At 38.3% G+C, this 19,000-nt stretch overlaps 1 protein-coding gene across 2 annotated transcripts in view; it reads left to right on the top strand.

Annotated features, from left to right (window-relative positions):
* fstl4 (follistatin-like 4) overlaps positions 1-19,000 on the top strand; it is a 240,311-nt gene that overhangs the window by 26,257 nt on the left and 195,054 nt on the right. For both annotated transcript variants that reach the window (XM_034206719.1, XM_034206720.1), the window contains exon 3: positions 295-328. In XM_034206719.1, the coding sequence (XP_034062610.1) occupies positions 295-328 (34 nt within the window). The remainder of the gene's footprint in view (positions 1-294; positions 329-19,000) is intronic.

Here is a 19,000-nt window from a genome sequence, read left to right as displayed (position 1 = left end):
TTCCAGCACAATATAGTGACAACTGCCATCTAGCAGCCTGTTGTGTTTCCAATTAGGGTTGAATTGAATCCGTCATATATATTCTCTGTCACACCATCTCTGTCTCTCTGTTCTTTCATTTTTCACACTCGTTCTGTCTATTCACCTTTTGTTTTCCGTCGTCGTCTTTCTCTGAACCGAGAAAAGAGCAAAGGCACGGTAACGAATGGTGCACGAAAAGCTGCAGAAATGGCTGTTTTTGTCTCACTCCTTGAACCTGTAATAACCACTTTTGTGTGTGCTCTCTGTTTGCAGGAGAAGGGGAAAGCAGACGGGAACATCGATCAATGTGAGTACACTTACTGTGTTCAAACCAAACAGCATTTTTCAAAATATGCCATGTTGTGCTCCATGACAACATCTTTTTTTCTTTGCTTTGTCTCTGTTATTCCGGCATACCATTTTCTGATTGCTGGGAAATGCTTCTGGAAAATTACTCAAATCTAAACGGGTCTCATAAAACAGACCATAGAGTGTGTTATGGAGAAGACCTCTAATGATGATGATATAACAATGACAATTTGAAAAGATCCCACTTGCGTCACATTTATTGCTGTATTCCCCTCAGTGGAAGCTTTTGAAAACATCTCAGATTTCAAACTATGAAAGCATCTCAGTTGTCATTGGATGCCAACAGATCCAACAAATCAGCTGAAGGACTTGGAGGCATTCATTTGTGTATTTGGTTGCAGGGAGGCTGTGGCGCAGTGGACAAGTGCGTTGGTGTTCGGATCAGGGTACAGGTTCAAACCCCACTGCAGTCAGCATGTCGTTGTGTCTCTGAGACACTTCACCCCAAATTGCTCCTGTGGGGATTGCCCACAGTATTGAGTATGTAAGTCGCTTTGGATAAAAGCGTCTAACAAGTAACATGTAATGTAATAATGTAAAGATAGCCTCGTTTTAAAAGAGGAGAATCTTGGATTTATAGTGTAAAACTCAACTCCACCATATGTTTCTATTCTTCTTCAAATCAACAGACAATGAGTAAAAGCATCTGAAATCTCTCATGCCGGGTGGCAACTCCTCTATAGGTTGAAGGATATATTTGTCAGGTGAATAATTACTCAGCTGTCAACACTCCTCAGTCCCCTGTCAGAAATGATTAAGTAATGTTTGTTCGGCTCAGGCGGTTTTACAATGCAGTGATTGCTCAGACGGTTGATGCCCCATAAGGAATATCAGTCACATTTATGACCCTCACCCCCCCCCCCCCCCCCCATTAGTCTGGCTGATAAGACTTAGGCATAGAGAAGTAACGGGCATCAATAACTCCACGATGAATGACTAATCTGCTATATCATGTGAGTGACAGAAGCAACAGCCAGAGTTATGATACCAGCACCAATGAGATCTTTATTATAGCAGTAGTAGTATCAAGACAACCAACCAATCAAGCTCTTTGTTTGTACTCTGCATTTTTGATGTATGCTAAATGCTTCACATCTTTGTTTCCTGTAAGTAGAGTAACTTTCTGTGTTTAATACCTTGCAGACGTGGTATCCACTTGTTGACTACTAGGAGAGTTTCTTACTGTTTGTTTAATTATTTGTACCACTCTCTATTGATTTGAGGGACACATGTAATGATACATATTACCTCTGCTGCAGCTTACTGCCAACATGTGTGTCAAAAATGTGTTATTCAAGCTCCACATATAAAGTAAATGTCCACTATTAGTGATGTTGAAAGTAACTACATTTTAATCCAGTTTTCAAAGCATCAATCCTGAAATTATTTATGGTTTAATTATCTGGCAACCAACAATGTTGCTTACCCTTTAGTTTACTCCAGGTGGCTTCTCCATGCAGCACATCAATTGTTAGAGGCGGTTAGAGTGGTTGTGAACGGTGTTGTCATGTAGCTGCATTGGCTTCACTCATAAAGATGAAGTGTTGTTTGTTCCTTTTTACTCCATGTTGTGTATGGCCTAAGCATCCACACATGTTTTTCTTTGCCCGCTGTGTATATTTTTCTGTATTTTATTGCGAGATTGAGCGGTTTATGTGCAAGTTACTGTAACAGCAATATGTCTAGGGCTGACTGCTTCCTATTTGACAAGTGACTTCCTCTGAAGCATTAGGCCCATTATTATGTGTTGTCTTCATCTCCAGAGTGAGAAACTGCTTCTCTGCTTGCAGAGCGGAGTTCTCCGTGCTCGCTTCTATTTGCCCTAAAAATGACCCAGAGGAGTTATTTTGTTCATGTTCAGTATTCAGCATCTATTGCAGCAAAGTTTTTATTTATTGTTTTTACTTCTGGATTTTTGTTAGTTGAATTCTTTTTTATAACATCCTATTATTTTCTGAAATGTAGCTTTCTAAGTGATAATTGGTTTTCTGGTAATATGTGTTTTCTTCACCTGCCTATTATATTGCGGCTGCCTTAACACATCCTGATGGGAAATGCGATGGGATGGGCTTTTTTGACAGGTGTTTTATTATAGTCTGTTGTTGATGCTGACATATGTGCATGATGCTGACATATGTGCATGATGCTGACATATGTTTACGTAGAAAATAAATATAAATAAATGCATCAGTGTTTTGGGGATGGGGCTAATTAAAGCTTAAAGAAATATAGAGCAAAAGAAAAAAATGATAAGCATATGTTGGCAGAAAAACTAGTCGCAGGATGTTAATGGGAACCTTAGAAATGATTGACAATGTATCAAGATCATGCCGTTGGATTTACATAAACATATCAGTTAAATAATTGTCTCTGGAGTTTGAGTCAAAGTGACAAAGTCATTTTTTTCTGGATTCTTGTGGTTATTTGTTGCTTTTCCTCGTGTCTGTGAATGTGAAGATCTGACTATACAGTATGTGGAGGCTATGCTTGTTCATCAATAATGATGGCTTAGTTGCCCTTCTTTAGATTCATTGATTGCTGTCAAGGGAGGAGTTAGTCTAATTTCCTGTCAGCATCTACATTTGACAGTTTCCAAAGCAACAACTTTCCAGGCCTTTTTTGTCTCTGGACTCGTTTTTTCTTTTCGCTGATGTGAGTCAGGTCTCAGAGTCATTGCAATGGACAAGGTGATAATAGGATATATAATCATGGTGGACAGTCGCATCTTTACAGCAATATTTAGTTTGACTCTTAATGATGTGTATGGAAGGCTAAATGTGCTACAGCATAATGTGACTGAGATAGGTTACACTTCAACATACCTGGGTTTTGGTACCTGTAATGAACGTCATCTTTCTTGGGTGTTGTACTCTCTGTAATCACGAACATATAATATCAGTAGTAAATGGTTGGCAATTTGCGTACTATGGTTCCATATCAAGGTTTCACACAAAATCAAAACATATCATACACCATTTAGCATATTAAAGAATGTTGACTATTCCTTCCGTATAGAGAGTGAAAACAATCCAGTAGTCTCCATCATGAATTCTGCTCTCTCTCTTCCTCTATTCTCTGCATCTAAGCTGAATCTAACTTGGTAGTACCAATTTCATTAGTATTGCATCCTTAAAAAGCACAGAGTTTGGTACCCAACCCAACCAACAACCTGCACTGACAGCTAACCAATTGTGAGTGTGGTGGAGAGCACACAGGAGGGGGTCACACACTTTGCATGTGCTGTTCATTGTGCCTGCCTGCTGTATCATTTATTCTCTGCATGTCGTGTGTAAACATGTTTGTGTGTTCCTGTTGTTGTGGCTGTCTGGATGACAGCATCAGCATACCAATATAAGGTGTATGACTTACTGAAAGGCTCTGCAGCACTGCTGACAGAATATACTATAATTGCCAAGAACATTATTCACCACTGCAGTGGTATATCTCCCTAATGCCTGGTATTTAATAGCTTCAGTCTGAGCTCCCTCAGGCCACACAACCTGAGCAGGTTTTAGCAAGCTGCAGTTATCGGTTCACATATCGTGATGCTTTCGTCGGACTGCGATAGAACAGGTTATCGGCCTATGGTTCGGTAGGCTATAATAGTAGCTATTTTTAATCCTCAGGTTTTCATAGAATGCTGATGCTTTCTCTTTGTACATGTATATTTTTCAAGATGATTGATGCTTTTCAAAATGTATATACACATACCATAGATACAAGTGATGCAGTAGTACGTTGAGGGCAGGGGGGAAATCTCCATCAGCCACCAGAAAGGTCTGTAATGTGTCTGCCCTGCCATTTGAGGACAGCTGCTCTAATATCGGCCTTCTTTCCCACTTACTGTGTGCTGATTTTCCTCTCGAGACTAATTATCCACTTCCTGTTTGTATGCTAAACTAGATCCACTGTCAGAATCAGGCAATTGCATTTCATTTCTTGTGTTGCTCTCCTTTTCCTTGGATGATGATCAGTGTAGCTCTTTGGGATTGTCTGTATCCACACCCTTTGGCTGGTCGTTTCCCCTACTTTCAATTGTTAATTTATTTTTTAGTTTACCCTCTCCTTTTTTTTCCTATAAAATGTTTTTTTTGGTACGTTTTTCTCCACCCTTCCTTTCATTTTCTGTACTTCTTATTTCCCCTCATTCTCTCCCTCTTTGGTAAACCCTTTAATGTGGTGTCTATGCTCCACACGTTGAGACAATGACATTAATCAGATTGGCCCACTTTTACCTCTGGAACGGAGATGCTAGTAGTGAAAATTGCTTTAGTATAACAAATACATCTAAAGATTTTCAGCTAGCTTAGACAGAAATTCTCAGTAAGTGACATTTCACTGGCTCGTGATGCACAGCCACCCGTAGTCAAAATGCTACGGTCTGGAAAATATGCAGTCATTGAGATTCTTTCCACATTGTTGTTATTATTGTCATTTTGATCCATATGGGACAATTGAATATTTCCCATTTATCTTCCTAGGGAATGGTGATTAATTGGGCCTTGAGCGCTTCATTCATGAACCTTTACCGTGCACTAATGAGCGTTTGTTACCATCACAAATTAAACAAATGGAAGATGCAAGGCAAGTTAAGCATTCCTGTGGTTCATTTAGATTGTAATTGGGTGAGAATTAGATGGGACAAGGTTGACAGAGAGACTCTTTAATAAGCAGAAAATGACTGGGGAGGATGCTGGGAGGAGGAAAGTGGAGGAAGCTCGGGGGGAAGCAGGAATGTCGGAGGCGGCAGGAAAATATGTTTGCTTGGAAGTCATGTTCTGGCTTAGTAACTCAATTAAATAAGATGGTTTAATTGCCTTTTGTTTGGCATGCTGTGACCTTTTGCGATATTGACGTTTTACTTACCGTCTGCTTTACAGTAAATACAAAACGTAGCTTTATAAAGCTGGCTGAAATCGGCAGACAGTCACAGCGTCCCTATTTATTTTGTCCTAAAAGCAGTCCAAAGGCCAGTGTTTGTGTCACAGTGTGGACCTTAGTGAAAGTTATACAAAAACTAAAGATTTGTTGAGAGATGGATTAGGGGACAGCAGAAAGTAGTAGAGTAGAGGGACTTAACACACATCACCAAAGATAGAGGTGAGAGGAAAGTATGACACAATTAAAGGCAAAACAGGATAGGATGTAAATCATAGAAAGGAAGGAGATGTAACCTTGTTTAAGCCCGATGAATAAAGAATGTTAATTTATTGTAATAATTGGAGTTTGATATTTGCTTCCTACAGTAACTGTCTCTCAAGACTTTTTCCTGAAGTCCATATGACCTTCAACAATGGTATTTTAATGTTTCACTTTCACATGATAAGAGAGACACACAGGAGGGAGGAGGAACAGTGTGGGGAAAGTACATACAACAACTGTTACATACTCTTCACATATAGCATCATTTTTGGAAGAGCCCTAGTAGCATAACAACGATGCGGCTTTGCAATATAAAAGTTTTTTTGAAGGACATTGCAATACGAATTTAAATGAGATGTATCACTCAGCACTGTTTCCCCATCCTGTATAGCTGCAGGTATGTATCTGCTATTTTCCAAGCTAACAGAACATATAGGAAGACACACTTGTGAATCGGCTGAGAACTTTACAATTGCTGTAAGCAATTCATTAATTGCTTGTCAAGTGAGTATGAGGAATTTCCTCGCTGATTGAAGACAGTCGGTGATGTTGATGAATGTTCTTGTGAGAAAAAGATGGATGTTGGCCAGTTACTAATTAAATGAAACTGCTCATGTCTTCAGCAGTCTATAGGATGGCTGTGGACGTTAATATAATTGTGATGTGTTCAGCAGTGTTGAACTGATGGATGTGATAGAGGTTACATGTGGTAAATCCAGACAGTTGCAGTAAGATGTATATGAGATGTTGGTGTGTAGACAAAACTAGCTTATATGCATAACATCTTTATACCACAAGCAAATTGAAATGACTTTATTAATGACAGGACAAAAAACATTTAATTAAAAAGATTAAGATAACATTTGCAAAAAATGAATAATTTATTGCCTAATATAATTATCTCACTTATATTGTTCCCTTTAGACTCAAATAATGTATTGATTTTGATCTAGTTTATTTTGAGAAGAAAATGTGGGCTAATTTGGCAACTGTTGTATTATAACTTTTTAAAACCAAAGATAACTATAGAAAGCACTTTACTTCATGACTGAAATACTGCTTTTTACATTCAGGAAGTTTTTAAGGAAGTCATTAAACCTTTTTGTGTTTTATTCATTGAATACAAATTGCACTACATAGCTGAGGTTTTCTTCTGCAGCCCACACTGCGTTCATGAACTGTAAAATCAAGTTGTATACCTCACACATCTCAAGGTGATACTTTATAATTTGTTCAAGATCTGCAGGTTTTTAGACAGTAAGGAGAAAGGTGATGAGGAGGCATGATCACAGTGCAGATGTAGCTTTATAGAAGTGATAGTGGGGTGATATTGTATAATGCACCGTGGAAGTGAAATGCTCACTCTCACTGTATTCAAGGTGGAGAAGGAAATCATTAAATCACTAGGTGGAAAACAAAACCTGCTAACATTTGCATTTCCTCCGTCACAGATTTCTCACATAAAGATGCGACGTACTGAAAATTATGGACCGTTGAGGCAATATTTCTTGCTCTGCTGTGGGTCTAGATGTTAACTCTAATCACTTAGTTTTACTTGTGTCTCTCTCCATCTCTTTTGCAACTCAATTTAAGCATCCTTTGTATCAAAGAGTGTTGTGTTTATGCATCATATTTACTGTATTTTAACTTTTTCACAAAAAGTCTCATCTCAAAACCAGTTTAGAGAGCTGACTAGTTACTGTCATGTAGATTATTAAAGACATCCTGCAATATTAGAATGTAGGGGGAAAAAATACACATTCACTTGTGAACGTTGTAAGTCAGTATCTCAGTCACATCATACATCTCTGTGAAATGTGACTTCATTAAGGCACAGAGCAATAAAGATTACCAAGCGAAAAGTTCATTGAGTCATTGAGGACCTAATCAAAAAGTTAAATGAAACAGGCTATGCTAAAATCACCCCACCTTTTTATAGATGTGGTCGCAACATTTGAAAATCTTCAAATAAAGTTATGATTTGCATCATAAATCTCACAATTTTCCCATTGTCATAAACTTAAATTTGATCGGACCAGGATTTATGATTCATTCCCTCCCTGATTTAATTCACAGGGAGCCAACATTTCACGCTGTGATAATTTTTTGCCAATGTCTGAAAGTCAAAGACAAAGGGAATTGTAGCAGCAGTGTAAGCTCCGTGTTGAGCGTGCCTGCAGATACCGCTGAAGGGCTTAAGGAGGGCACACAGACTCTCCAGGGACTAAAAGGGACCGACAGTGGCACTCTGAATAACACTTTACTCTGACTGGGCCAAGCTGCACCAGTGGGACGCACACACACTCTATTGAGTACAGATACAGAGACTGAAACACATGTGGAGAAAGACATGCAGGACAACTCAGCAGGAGAAGGTAGACACTATTTTAGAGTCCTCCCAGCTTCCCTCTTTTGATCTTTAAAGAGTTTATGATGTATGGAGAGGTACATATTTGTATAGGCCGACCCTAAAATTAGCAAGGCTTGTTGACAAAAAGACAACAAGATGTTTCCATTGGTCTTTGGAATCTTGCAGAAAATAAACCCTGTGTTAAAAAAACAATGATACTCTGTACATATTATTATTCTGAGGATTTACGCTTATAATTGTGGAAGCGTAAATCCTCAGAATATCCAGAAGTTGAGGCTATTGTTAGGCTATAACCTGACTTCATCACAGTTGCTTGACTTCCTATCAACCACTGTAGCTATTTGTTAGCAACCATCATTTTTAAGACATATAAAAGCTTCAGACATTCACTCCCTTGTTGTTGACCTCTGACCTTATTTAAGGCATCAAAACAAATACAGATTAAAAAAAAAAGATTGACTTGGGGACAAGTTGACAAGAAATATCTTAAATACTAACTAATTTCCGGGTTTTAGGACACATTGCTGCACCACTCCATAATGCTTTATTAGAGAAGCAAAACAAAGCTAATGTGACAGCTTTTGATCTACGTTTAAAAAAAGAGAGATACAGAAAATATGGCATCTATTGTTTGTCAATTCTGACCCAATTTTTTCACTTTTCTATCAAAAACTTTGCAACAAAATAATTAGTGGTTGAGTTATGTTGTCCAAAAAAATAAAAGTGCTAATTTTCTTAACCTGTGTCCCTTTCAGTTGCATTTCTTCGCTACAATATCTTGGCGCCCCATTTGCATATTCTGCAAATGCCAGTAACTGGCCTTGCCAAGATCTTAATCTAATGTTGATAGGACTGCAACTAATGATTACTTTCATTAACGATTCATTCTTTTTTTAATTCGCTGATTAATCCTGAAGTCTCTAAAATGCCAGAATCCACTTTTTAGTGTCCGACATGCCAAGGTGAAACCCTAAGTGGCTTGTTTTTCCCACTGATTGATTTTCTTTTATCAAATAATTATGTTATCTTTTATTACAAATTGTGTTATCTCAGTCAAATGTTATCTTTTTTGGCAGCTATCCTTTAACAGAAAATAAATACATTACTGTAATTTGTAACAACTGTCATTTTCTGTGACTGTGTTTAGGCTTCATGTATCATTCGCTGGAGGTTATATCCTGTATTTAAAGCTGCTGCTGTCTCAATGTCTGCATCACTACAAACTCCATTATTTTCCTTCATCCTTATGACTTTTACTGCGTTACCCATCAACAGAAGACGGCTTTATGAGCTGAGAACAAAAATGATTGCTTTTGAATTCAGATGATATGCCTCTGCGCTCAGCTTTTTCTTTTCCTGATGCTCAATCTTTTTGAGCCTGCCCTCTTCCCCATCTCTAACACACGTACACTAGGGCTGAACGATGAATCGATTTTAAATGATGCGATTATCAAATCGCAAAACCTGCGATTTTTTTTAACATTTTTATTTATTTTTTTACTATTTTTTATTTTCTTCTTGTGTGTCAGTCATCCACACCAATCAGAAGTGCTGTGCTCCACATGTACCAGACATTGTTAACCAATCAGAAGTGGCCGATGATAGAAGGTGATAGACAGATTGATCCAATCACCTGCCAAGTGCTTTTGAAAGTGCCTGCCCTTTCCAAATGGCTTCCAATGGAGCTTTCCTTTTCCTTTGGTGAAACAAGCATCTGAGTCAGTTTAGTAATGCTCCATCACATGTTTCTATTACAGGGTGAACCTTAAACTGAAGCTTGACTTTAAAGCAACCCAACAGAAGTTTCATGTAAGTTTAGTTCTTTCACTCGTAGCTCGGGCTGCGAGGGTGCTAGAGACGGGAGTACGTTGATACGACCTTCCTAGCCGGAGTTATGGCCGCATTTTACAATAAACTTCCGTTGGGTCGCTTAAAAACAAATATCGCAATTTGAATCGCAATCGCAATATTTGTCAGAAAAATCGCAATTAGATTTTTTCCCAAAATCATGCAGCCCTAACGTACACTCAACCAGCAAGGTCTTCACTCAGTAGCATTTTGCAGAGGAAAAGGTCTATTAGCATACCCCCAGAGCAGTGGAACAATTAATAAGCCACTGTCAGAATACATTTCTATGACTAAGTAAACACACTTAATCTTAAATACTTCAATACACCCAAGATGTCATCAACGTTGTTTTAAGTTTATTCGGATGTATAAATCACAAAATATTTGTAGACGAGTTTCTCAAATGATTTGTTCCTTATGAAGAATTTGAATATTTTTTTGCTACAAACTAATCTACTATCTACTATGATAATCATGTGCTGGGTGAGAGCAGGTCATCATTTGAGGGGGAAAAGACGGATGTGATCAGATTTATTATTCTTACCTGATGGAAGGCGAACTAGGTTTTTGTCCAATTCTCAACATCCCTGAATAATTGGTCGAATCCTTGTTAAAAGGTGGCACAAAGACTTTGAGGAAAGAGATTATCATTCAGAGTGAATGCTATCATTACTGCCAAGTCATGGGCATTCTTGCCAATAACTTAAGCAAGCAGGAGACATGGTCCTCTGTCCCAGAATCTAAGATTGGATCAGACACAGCATACAATTATAGAAGTTACAAAGGTGCTCACCCTGATGGATTTATTTAAAGATGAAGTACCCAATTGTGCCCTAGCTTTTAGCGATAAAGAGTTACATTTTGATTTTGTGAGTGGTTGTTTTCAACTTGATGTTATATACATCCTTTTGTTAGAAACAACGTTGCTCTTCTGTTGTATTATCTTCACACCAGTGATTATGAAGATAAATAATCAATGTGCCGAATGGTAGGCAAGCACTGCATGTCATTGTGGCCACCACAGTGGACTGCAAAGGGTCATCTAAAGGGGACAGTTGCAGTCAGGCAAAAAGTAAATAGACGATTGATTACTCAACCATGATCATCAACAGTACAGGACAATAGTTACTACATTTGTAAATGTACAATTCAAATGAAATCAACTTTCAATTGTTACACAACAAGACACACAGAGGGAAAATCAATACTCTGCATTTAACCCGTCCTAGTATTAGAAGCATTAGGCAGATGTTATTTTCATCATCAATTATCATCACGCTTAATTATTTATCCTTCTTTTCGAGCTGTCAAAGATTTACTCTACTTTCAGTGTCAGCAAAAAAAGGAGGAAAGCCTGTCCACTAAGTGTGTCATCCCTTCGTCTTACACACATATGAAACAAAGTATTTCATCTCATACAATAGGTCAATAATGCCTTTAAAAGTAGTTTGTGTATAGCTGACAAATCTGTATCCTGCTGCATGTATAATCTGGTTATAAAGAGCATGGCAAAAAGGGGCAGGCTCATTCTCTTCCTAGCTTTTATTTATAGTGCCCAGTTCTCTCCAAACAAGTGAATTATTTCAGCATGCATAACCTCACATACATCATATTTGTTTGTAGAACCTTGAGCCGGTTCAATGGAGTCAGTCTGCTGTGTTTCTGCTTCTGTGTGTGACCTTTCTCCAGCTTGTTTATGTGCTCCTGGTTCTGCCCCTGTCTGTGCAGTCTTGTCAACACTTGCTACCTCTCACTGTTCAGTTTTCCTAGGTCCAGTCTCTCACTGCGGCCACACTATCTCTGGCCATCTGGCAAACCTCTCAGTATCTGTAGGGGTGAAATAATTGTGACCCAAGAGCAGCATTGATGGTGTTCAGTCCATTAGTGACACATGCATCTCAGACGCTTGTACTGCTATTTCATTTTTGCTATTTCTGCTATTTCAGGCTCAGTTTATATGGACTCATTTGTTGTGGCCCTTCACATTATCAACGCAGAGGGCAACATATGGATTTTCTATTTGTAGTTATTGTTTTAGGGTTTTAAATGTGGAAAATATAATTATGTTGTAGGGCACTGATTTACTCACCCCTTTTTCTCTCTCTCTGTTAGAACATTAGAGCACAGCTGGGTTGTCGAGGTTAGCACGCTTTACATAGCTGTTTAATAATAATAATAATAATTCCTTACATTTATTATAGCGCTTTTCCAGATGCTCAAAGCGCTTTACAAATACACATTACACATATTTTTTATACATGCAATGGTCACTGTGGACAATACCCACAGGAGCAAGTTCAGGTGAAGTGTGTTGCCCAAGGACACAACGGCTTTACAGACGCAGCAGCGGCGGGTTTCACCCCTTGATCTGATGATCATTGCACAGCGCACTGCGCCACACCGTCCATCTTCACGCCTCGAGGTCATCGAGGCACTTTTACAAGTACACATTGATATTATACATGTACTGTGGACATTACCCACAGGAGCAAATCCGGGTGAAGTGTCTTGCCCAAGGACACAACGGCCTGACGCAGTGGCGGCAGGAGCGGGTTTCCAACTGGAGTTCCCCAGCACTCCCCCTTGATCTGATGATCAGATGCACAGACCACTGCGCCACCCGTCCGTTAATACAACGTGGGTGTGTTTCTTTCCGTGTCTCTTCCACCTTTCCGTGCCAAACGTATAGCAGATGTTCTCAGAAATACCTGCTTGTGTATAGTGCCCTTTACGCCCTATCTGTGATACTCATTAGTGAGATGTTCATATTGTGCTTTGCAGCACTTGATAAGAATTGGTGTCACTGCTTTGAAATGGATACATTGGCAGTTTTAAAGAAAGACCTTCAAGAGGCAACAATTTAATTTGAGATACTCAGGCACTGGGGCTAATATGAAATACATGAGACAACATTTAAAGCAGTGAGTCAGTAAGGAATCAAGACAGCGATCACACCAATACTCCTTTCCAGGACAAAGTGACATGAATATGAATCAAATGGGCTTTGAATTAAAAAAATAATGTAATGTGACATTTGTGTTTCCTACATCATTTTCCTAAATATGACAGGCAATTACCATTGTCCGGGTTTTGGCAGCATGATCGAGCAGGCTCTGCCAGGATTCTGCCTTTGAGGCTGTGCTTTCAGAATTCAATATGCAATTTGAGGTTTTCTGAAGCTCTTTGTCCACATCCACTCTTTTTTTTCCAGCGACAAGACGGCACATAAAAGCACCGTAGCTGCTGTGACAGACATTGTGATCTCGACAAACTACTGTATACCCATATCCCACGGAGAAGAGTCTCCAGAAATAAATTCATAGACTCCAAGGATTGTCTGATCATTGTCATACCTTATACTCATACAGAAGTCTATTTTTGAAAGTTGTTATGATCCCTGAAGCCTTTTGAAATGCATGAAGATTAATGAGAATCCTATCGTGGATGTAATTTATAAACAAGTCACTGAGGAAATGGCACCCGTGGCTAGGCAGGTGCGCTGCTTGTTCTCAAACTTTCTTTAGAGTTAAATCACTGAATAATGTATTATTCAACACATTTAAATGTAAAATGACTCGGGCAGCCAGCTACCGGGGAAGAGAGCAGTACAATAGCTGCAAAAATAACAAATATTACAAGAGGGTATGTTTTGCTCTCGTTGTGAGCCGAGGTAAGCACCTGTGTCCAAAAAGGTGATTAGAATCATGCATAAGAAATGAGATAAGGTCATGAGGTCTGATGAAATGGAGGACGGGTCAAAGTTGGTAGGTCCTTTATGGTATATTGTCAGCATCACAAGATTAATTATGATGTCAGATTGTTAAATCAGCTCATATTATCAGGGTTTTTCTCATTATCAAAACCCCAATCGGGCCAGGGAGGTCGAAATTATTCTAAAAGGTTGGCTTGAGTTCTCCTGTTGAGCTGTTCTGTTATGAGCAAATATATTTCTATTAAGCCATGATTACCTGTCTCCTCTCTCATGTTCTCGGCAATGTAAAGTTACACTGAGTTTAAAGTTTGGTTGGTAACTTGGGGCTTCAGTTCAGGTTAAGCATTCATTTTAATGCAGAAATAAGATGTGTCTGGATGTGTTCACAGTTGGTCATAACACATCAGTGTGAGTAGTTGCTGGTCATTGCTTCATATACTTCTTGTATGTGCTCATTTTAATAATGTTGTACGATTTCATTTCCAAGTAATAATGAGTGGAAATAAATATTATAATAGCTTAATCGCTGGATGTAATGTATCCCAACTCTGTTAAGCCAACTAATTTAACAGTGCACTTTTATATAGCACTCCGCCTATTAATTAACAAGGTAACAGGGTTTTAAAGGTTGTGATTTGCATTTACAACCCTCTATTGGATGATTGTATTTTCCCTGCCTTTAAAAAGTGGTTGTAAAATATGTTTCCTGAGGGAAGATGTTTTCACCTGAGTTAATGCACCATGCACACGTACAACATCAATGTATAGCACACAGACTGCAATATTCCAGGGTACATTTCTGTGATGCTAACAACAACTTAAATCCTGGTTTTCTTAGTTATTTTCTAATTGGTTGAGGGCCACAACATGGTATAAATAACATATATATAACATACTGATGTTCAGTGCAATGAGTTGGGTACTATGTGACTCACAAACTAAAACAATTGGTCCGTTTTTTTCTTTTTGGACAACCAAACAAGGTATGTCATTATACAATTATATGGATTATATTATGTGGCATTTTAGGTCAAGTCAATACATCTATAATAACCCAGTCACATCTTTTAGCAATCTCTGTGATTGAATTGTTTGTTTTAAAAAGGAAAATACCAATTATTGGACATAAAAGCCCTTTACAATTAAATTATTTATTATCATCTTAACCTCATTGACCCAAAAATAAATATAGTTCAATTACACAGCTCCAATACCTGGGTATGTAACCAAATTGAGAGCCAATATCTGAAGATTAAAGATAAAATAAATACATTTAAAGGCCTGATGTACAAGTCTTGATATTAATCAAGAGCTGTAATGTTCCAGTCGTGTCATTAAATTGAGTGCTCTGTGCTCTTTCATGGTATTTAGGGATTTATTTGTTTCCATCCCTTACAAAGGACCAATTGAGATTCGTTGAACAATAACAATCCAGCATTAGCAATTGGATTTTTTGGTTTTCACTCGTAAACATCCTAAATCTTCCCTTACAGCTAATGGAAAAGAGGAGATGAAGAGGTAATCACACTAAAGTATAAAATATCTCCCACATCTCAACTGCTCTCTTAGGGGTTAGATACAGTCTCTAGTCATATTTGGGAAAATGTATTTCATATTCAAACACAAATGGAGCAATTTGTGCAAATTGCATGCATAATAGTGGGGCAGACTCCCATGTGTGTGAGCGACGGCTGGGCCCTGGAGGAGAGGCTCTTCACCCTAAATGCATCAGCAGTGAAACCCCAGGCCCACGGAAATGGGGCAGTGAATGAATTACAGTGTCAATGGTTAAGGATACCAGTAAAAGAGGGAGAGGGAGAAAAAGGGCGAGATGTTTAATAACATTTCCTCTTGCCATACTAAGCAGAAGCAGCAAGTCCAGTGTTAAGTCAGATACTGTAGAGCCGGCTGTGGCTAGCATGGTTATGTTGACGTGTCTGAATGAGCCGTCTCTCAGTGAGCTAAGTGATAATTCAGCTGTCATTCTGAGTCGGATGGGAGGAATAACACACTACTCCGATGGATGATAGAGGGCAGGGATCACAGTAATCAACTCAACCTTGCTTTTTGATAACACTAATTAAAAACAAAAACAATGTCAGACTGGCGCCTGCAAGAGCACTGTTGACTCATTAATATTCGAATGTGTGTTTGGAGTGTAATCATATTTAAGAGGTATGTTCACAGGCAGAATATGTCTCTTTTTGCCAATAATTGAACCATGTCCAAACTGTCAAAGAATAATTCTTCCTTACCCCTAAGATATTTAACCTTTTCTGTGTGGGGACGTTTACGACCAACCCTGAGCCTGTTATCTCCCGTAAGGAATGTGCTAATGCAGTCCAGATGTCGGGGATATCTCCAGTGTTCCCAGTGTTTACGCACCATCCCCCAATATGTGGATTACCTCTCTGTAAACTAGTTAAAAGGTTTATTCGAGAGAGAGGGTGGGCAGATTTGACATGGCAACCCACCAGGGCAGTCAGAATCTCTGGCTGTGTGACTTGTGATGTGAATTTCTCCGGCCGATACTTGTAAATAAACATCAGTGTTTGACATCAAAGCTCCAACTCTCCTCGTGTCTCTCTGAGTCCTGACTCTCCATTGCTGCAGAAGTTTCCCTTACAAAAAACATTTTTAAAAATCCTTTGGGGCAAGTCAAAATGTCCTCATAAGCAAATTGCAAGTCAGCTATTTTTTTAAAGCTTGAGGACACAGCATTTGAACTTTCTCCTTTCGAAACTGGGTTAACAATGATTTTTGCGTAGCTTAGTTATTTCAATTCATCAGCCTAAGAATGTTATATTGAAGCATTGCAAGGTCTGGCTGATTCTGTCTTGGTAATTATGTTTTTCATCTGGATTCTTACCAAGTCAAAATATATTTTACAAACACAATGGCTGACTGCCTATGCTGATTAGAATGTTACATGCTGTAAGTATAAATGGTTAACTAAAGAGTGGGTGTTCCAGAGCGCTGACCTTAATCACAGTTTACCATCATTTTCAGATGGCTTTGATGATAGCATAATGCATTCAGAGTAGCAGCAGTAACTGTAGACAATCAACCTTTTGCTTTGTTTTCTGTTGCTCTCTATCTCCGTCTCATCCACTCTCCCACTCTGCCATTGTTGCCTCTTTTCTTCTGTTTTCTACTACAATCTTTTGATCCGTCTGTCTGACTCTAACATCCATTCACTCTCTCTTTTTTTTGCCATATATACATTAACCCAGAGGGTGCAAGCAAACTTTAACTTGGATACAGGTTCAGACTGCACACCTCAAACTTCACTTTTCAAAAGCTTCCATCACTGTTTAAACATTTGGAGAAAACCTTCATTGTTAGATTAATGGTAATGTCCCAAACATGCATGTTATTTTATTTCGGGAACTGTTCAATCAGATCAATCTGAGTGGCCTGTTTATATGTAAGAAATAAGATAATAGCTTATTACAAATAGCGACTATAATAAACAAATAAGATAATGTCCTCAGTCCTAATGGATTGGATTTATTTTATAGACAGGATTCCTGGATTCACACCTCATTCGAACACATACAGTCTCATGTCTCAAAAGTCAATAAAGCTTTAGGGATAACTGAAAGAGATGCTGATACAATGGTGCATGGAGGCTGCCATTATATGCTTTCAATGTTTTTGAGATGCCCAGAGCACTCAGCATTTATCTACACAGAGCGATGTAATGTTTTCAAAGGAAACTGGAGCAAGATGACTTACTTGAGTGCTTTACTTTTGCAAACATACAGAGTCAAAGGAGACAAATACATGAGTCATATAAACCCAGTATACATAAGCCCAGCACTGATGCACTATTACTACTAGTTACATGGTACCTGTACTGTGTAATGACAATAAGTTGAATCTATATATCTATCTATTGTCATTGGATAATTGAGCCAATGGTGGGAGTTAGAATATCTGGAGTCCAATTGCCACACCTTATCTAAGAAAATCAAATGAGACACACATATATATCTTCATCCATATCTTAATTGCAAAGATAAAAGTACAAAAAGTACAAATACTGCATCCATCCACTTTTGGGACAATTCCTCTAAGGCCTTAATAGATAATGTGTCAGGGACAGGTCACATTATGTTCTTTTCCATTCACTTTTGTGTTAATCCCATCTTTTAATTTGTTGCCAAGAGTTAGAGATATCACCTTCATTAATAAATAGATTTCATTTTTTTCTTAAATAATTTTTGAATTGGATGTTACCAATCTCACCTTTTGTCTGTTGTCATTCTATCTACTGGTGGAGGGTATTTGAAAGAGATTTCTTTTTTTTCAAGCTAAGGAACCAAGATCCGCGTTTCTCTTACAGGGCTTCAAAACAGGGGTTTGAGCAGTATGAGGCATGGCTACAATGGGTGATCTGTTTGGTATTTTGAAAAAAAAACTTCACAGACATGTTTTGTATAGGTATGGCCCTACAATATATTTTTCAAATATTTAGCATGATAGGTCCACTTTAATAACTGAAAATCATGCCATGAAATCTTAGATAAACTATGTGTTGATTAGTTAGTAAGCAAGATAGATAGCGAGTTGACATTTGAAGATTGTGAAAGCTATGCTGTTCAAGTTAAAGAAAAACATATTATATATTTTTTAGCATCTTTACTGATTTTGTCCTTTCAATGGTTTGGGAAACGTTAAATGAATGTGTGATTTGTTTATCTCTGGGACTCTAATTCAATTCCAACAATTTATATTTGACTTACTTATGTGGTTTCTCATTGCTATGGTGGTGAAGAGAAAAAGGCAGAACTGTGTCACAAGGGTGGACATCATTCTATATACTGCCTTATGTCCCATGAGCCTCGCAACTAATTTATGACTCATGCAAATCACCATACATAAGTGAAGTGGAGCATCGAACTCTAGCATTAGCAAATTAGTGAGAACTGCACCACTACAAATCTTCCAGTCAACTCTGATCAGTACCTGTACATAAAGTAGCATCTATTTAAACTCTGCATTAATTAGCATTGACTGTGCTGATATAATGTTCGTTCTATGTAATGTCTAGACAATGGTCTTGAAAACTAATATTACAGTGCTCTTTTACTATTAAGGTTCTTCAGTGTTGTTACATCATGTAGGCTTGTTAGATTTATTAAACCCATTAAGGATATTTGAAATTTGGATAATGAGGTTCCACTTTCATGGTCATTGTGATTCAAGACTTAATTATAGAGGAAAGAGGAAGATTACTTTAATATCAAGTAAAAAATGTCCTGCATTGAAGAACTGTATTTCTTCGGAGCAGTTGTGCAATGCCTGTCCCTGCAGAGCGGGACTTATCGGTGATTGTCCAATCTTGTACCAGTTTTACTTCCTGCAACATTAACAGCGGTGCACATTCCAGCTTTTCACATCCATGATCATCCCATGCTGTCATCACAGACTCAAAATCTGGTTTAAAAGAAGCACTAGTTTCTGCAGGCTTCCCTTGTGTGACAGCAAGTTACATTTTGAAATGATTTCCCCTTTTTCCTGATATAGGAAGA

This window comes from Gymnodraco acuticeps, unplaced genomic scaffold (genome assembly GCF_902827175.1).
Source record: "Gymnodraco acuticeps unplaced genomic scaffold, fGymAcu1.1, whole genome shotgun sequence".
Lineage (NCBI taxonomy): Eukaryota > Metazoa > Chordata > Actinopteri > Perciformes > Bathydraconidae > Gymnodraco > Gymnodraco acuticeps.
This window is presented reverse-complemented; position numbering and strand designations above follow the sequence as displayed.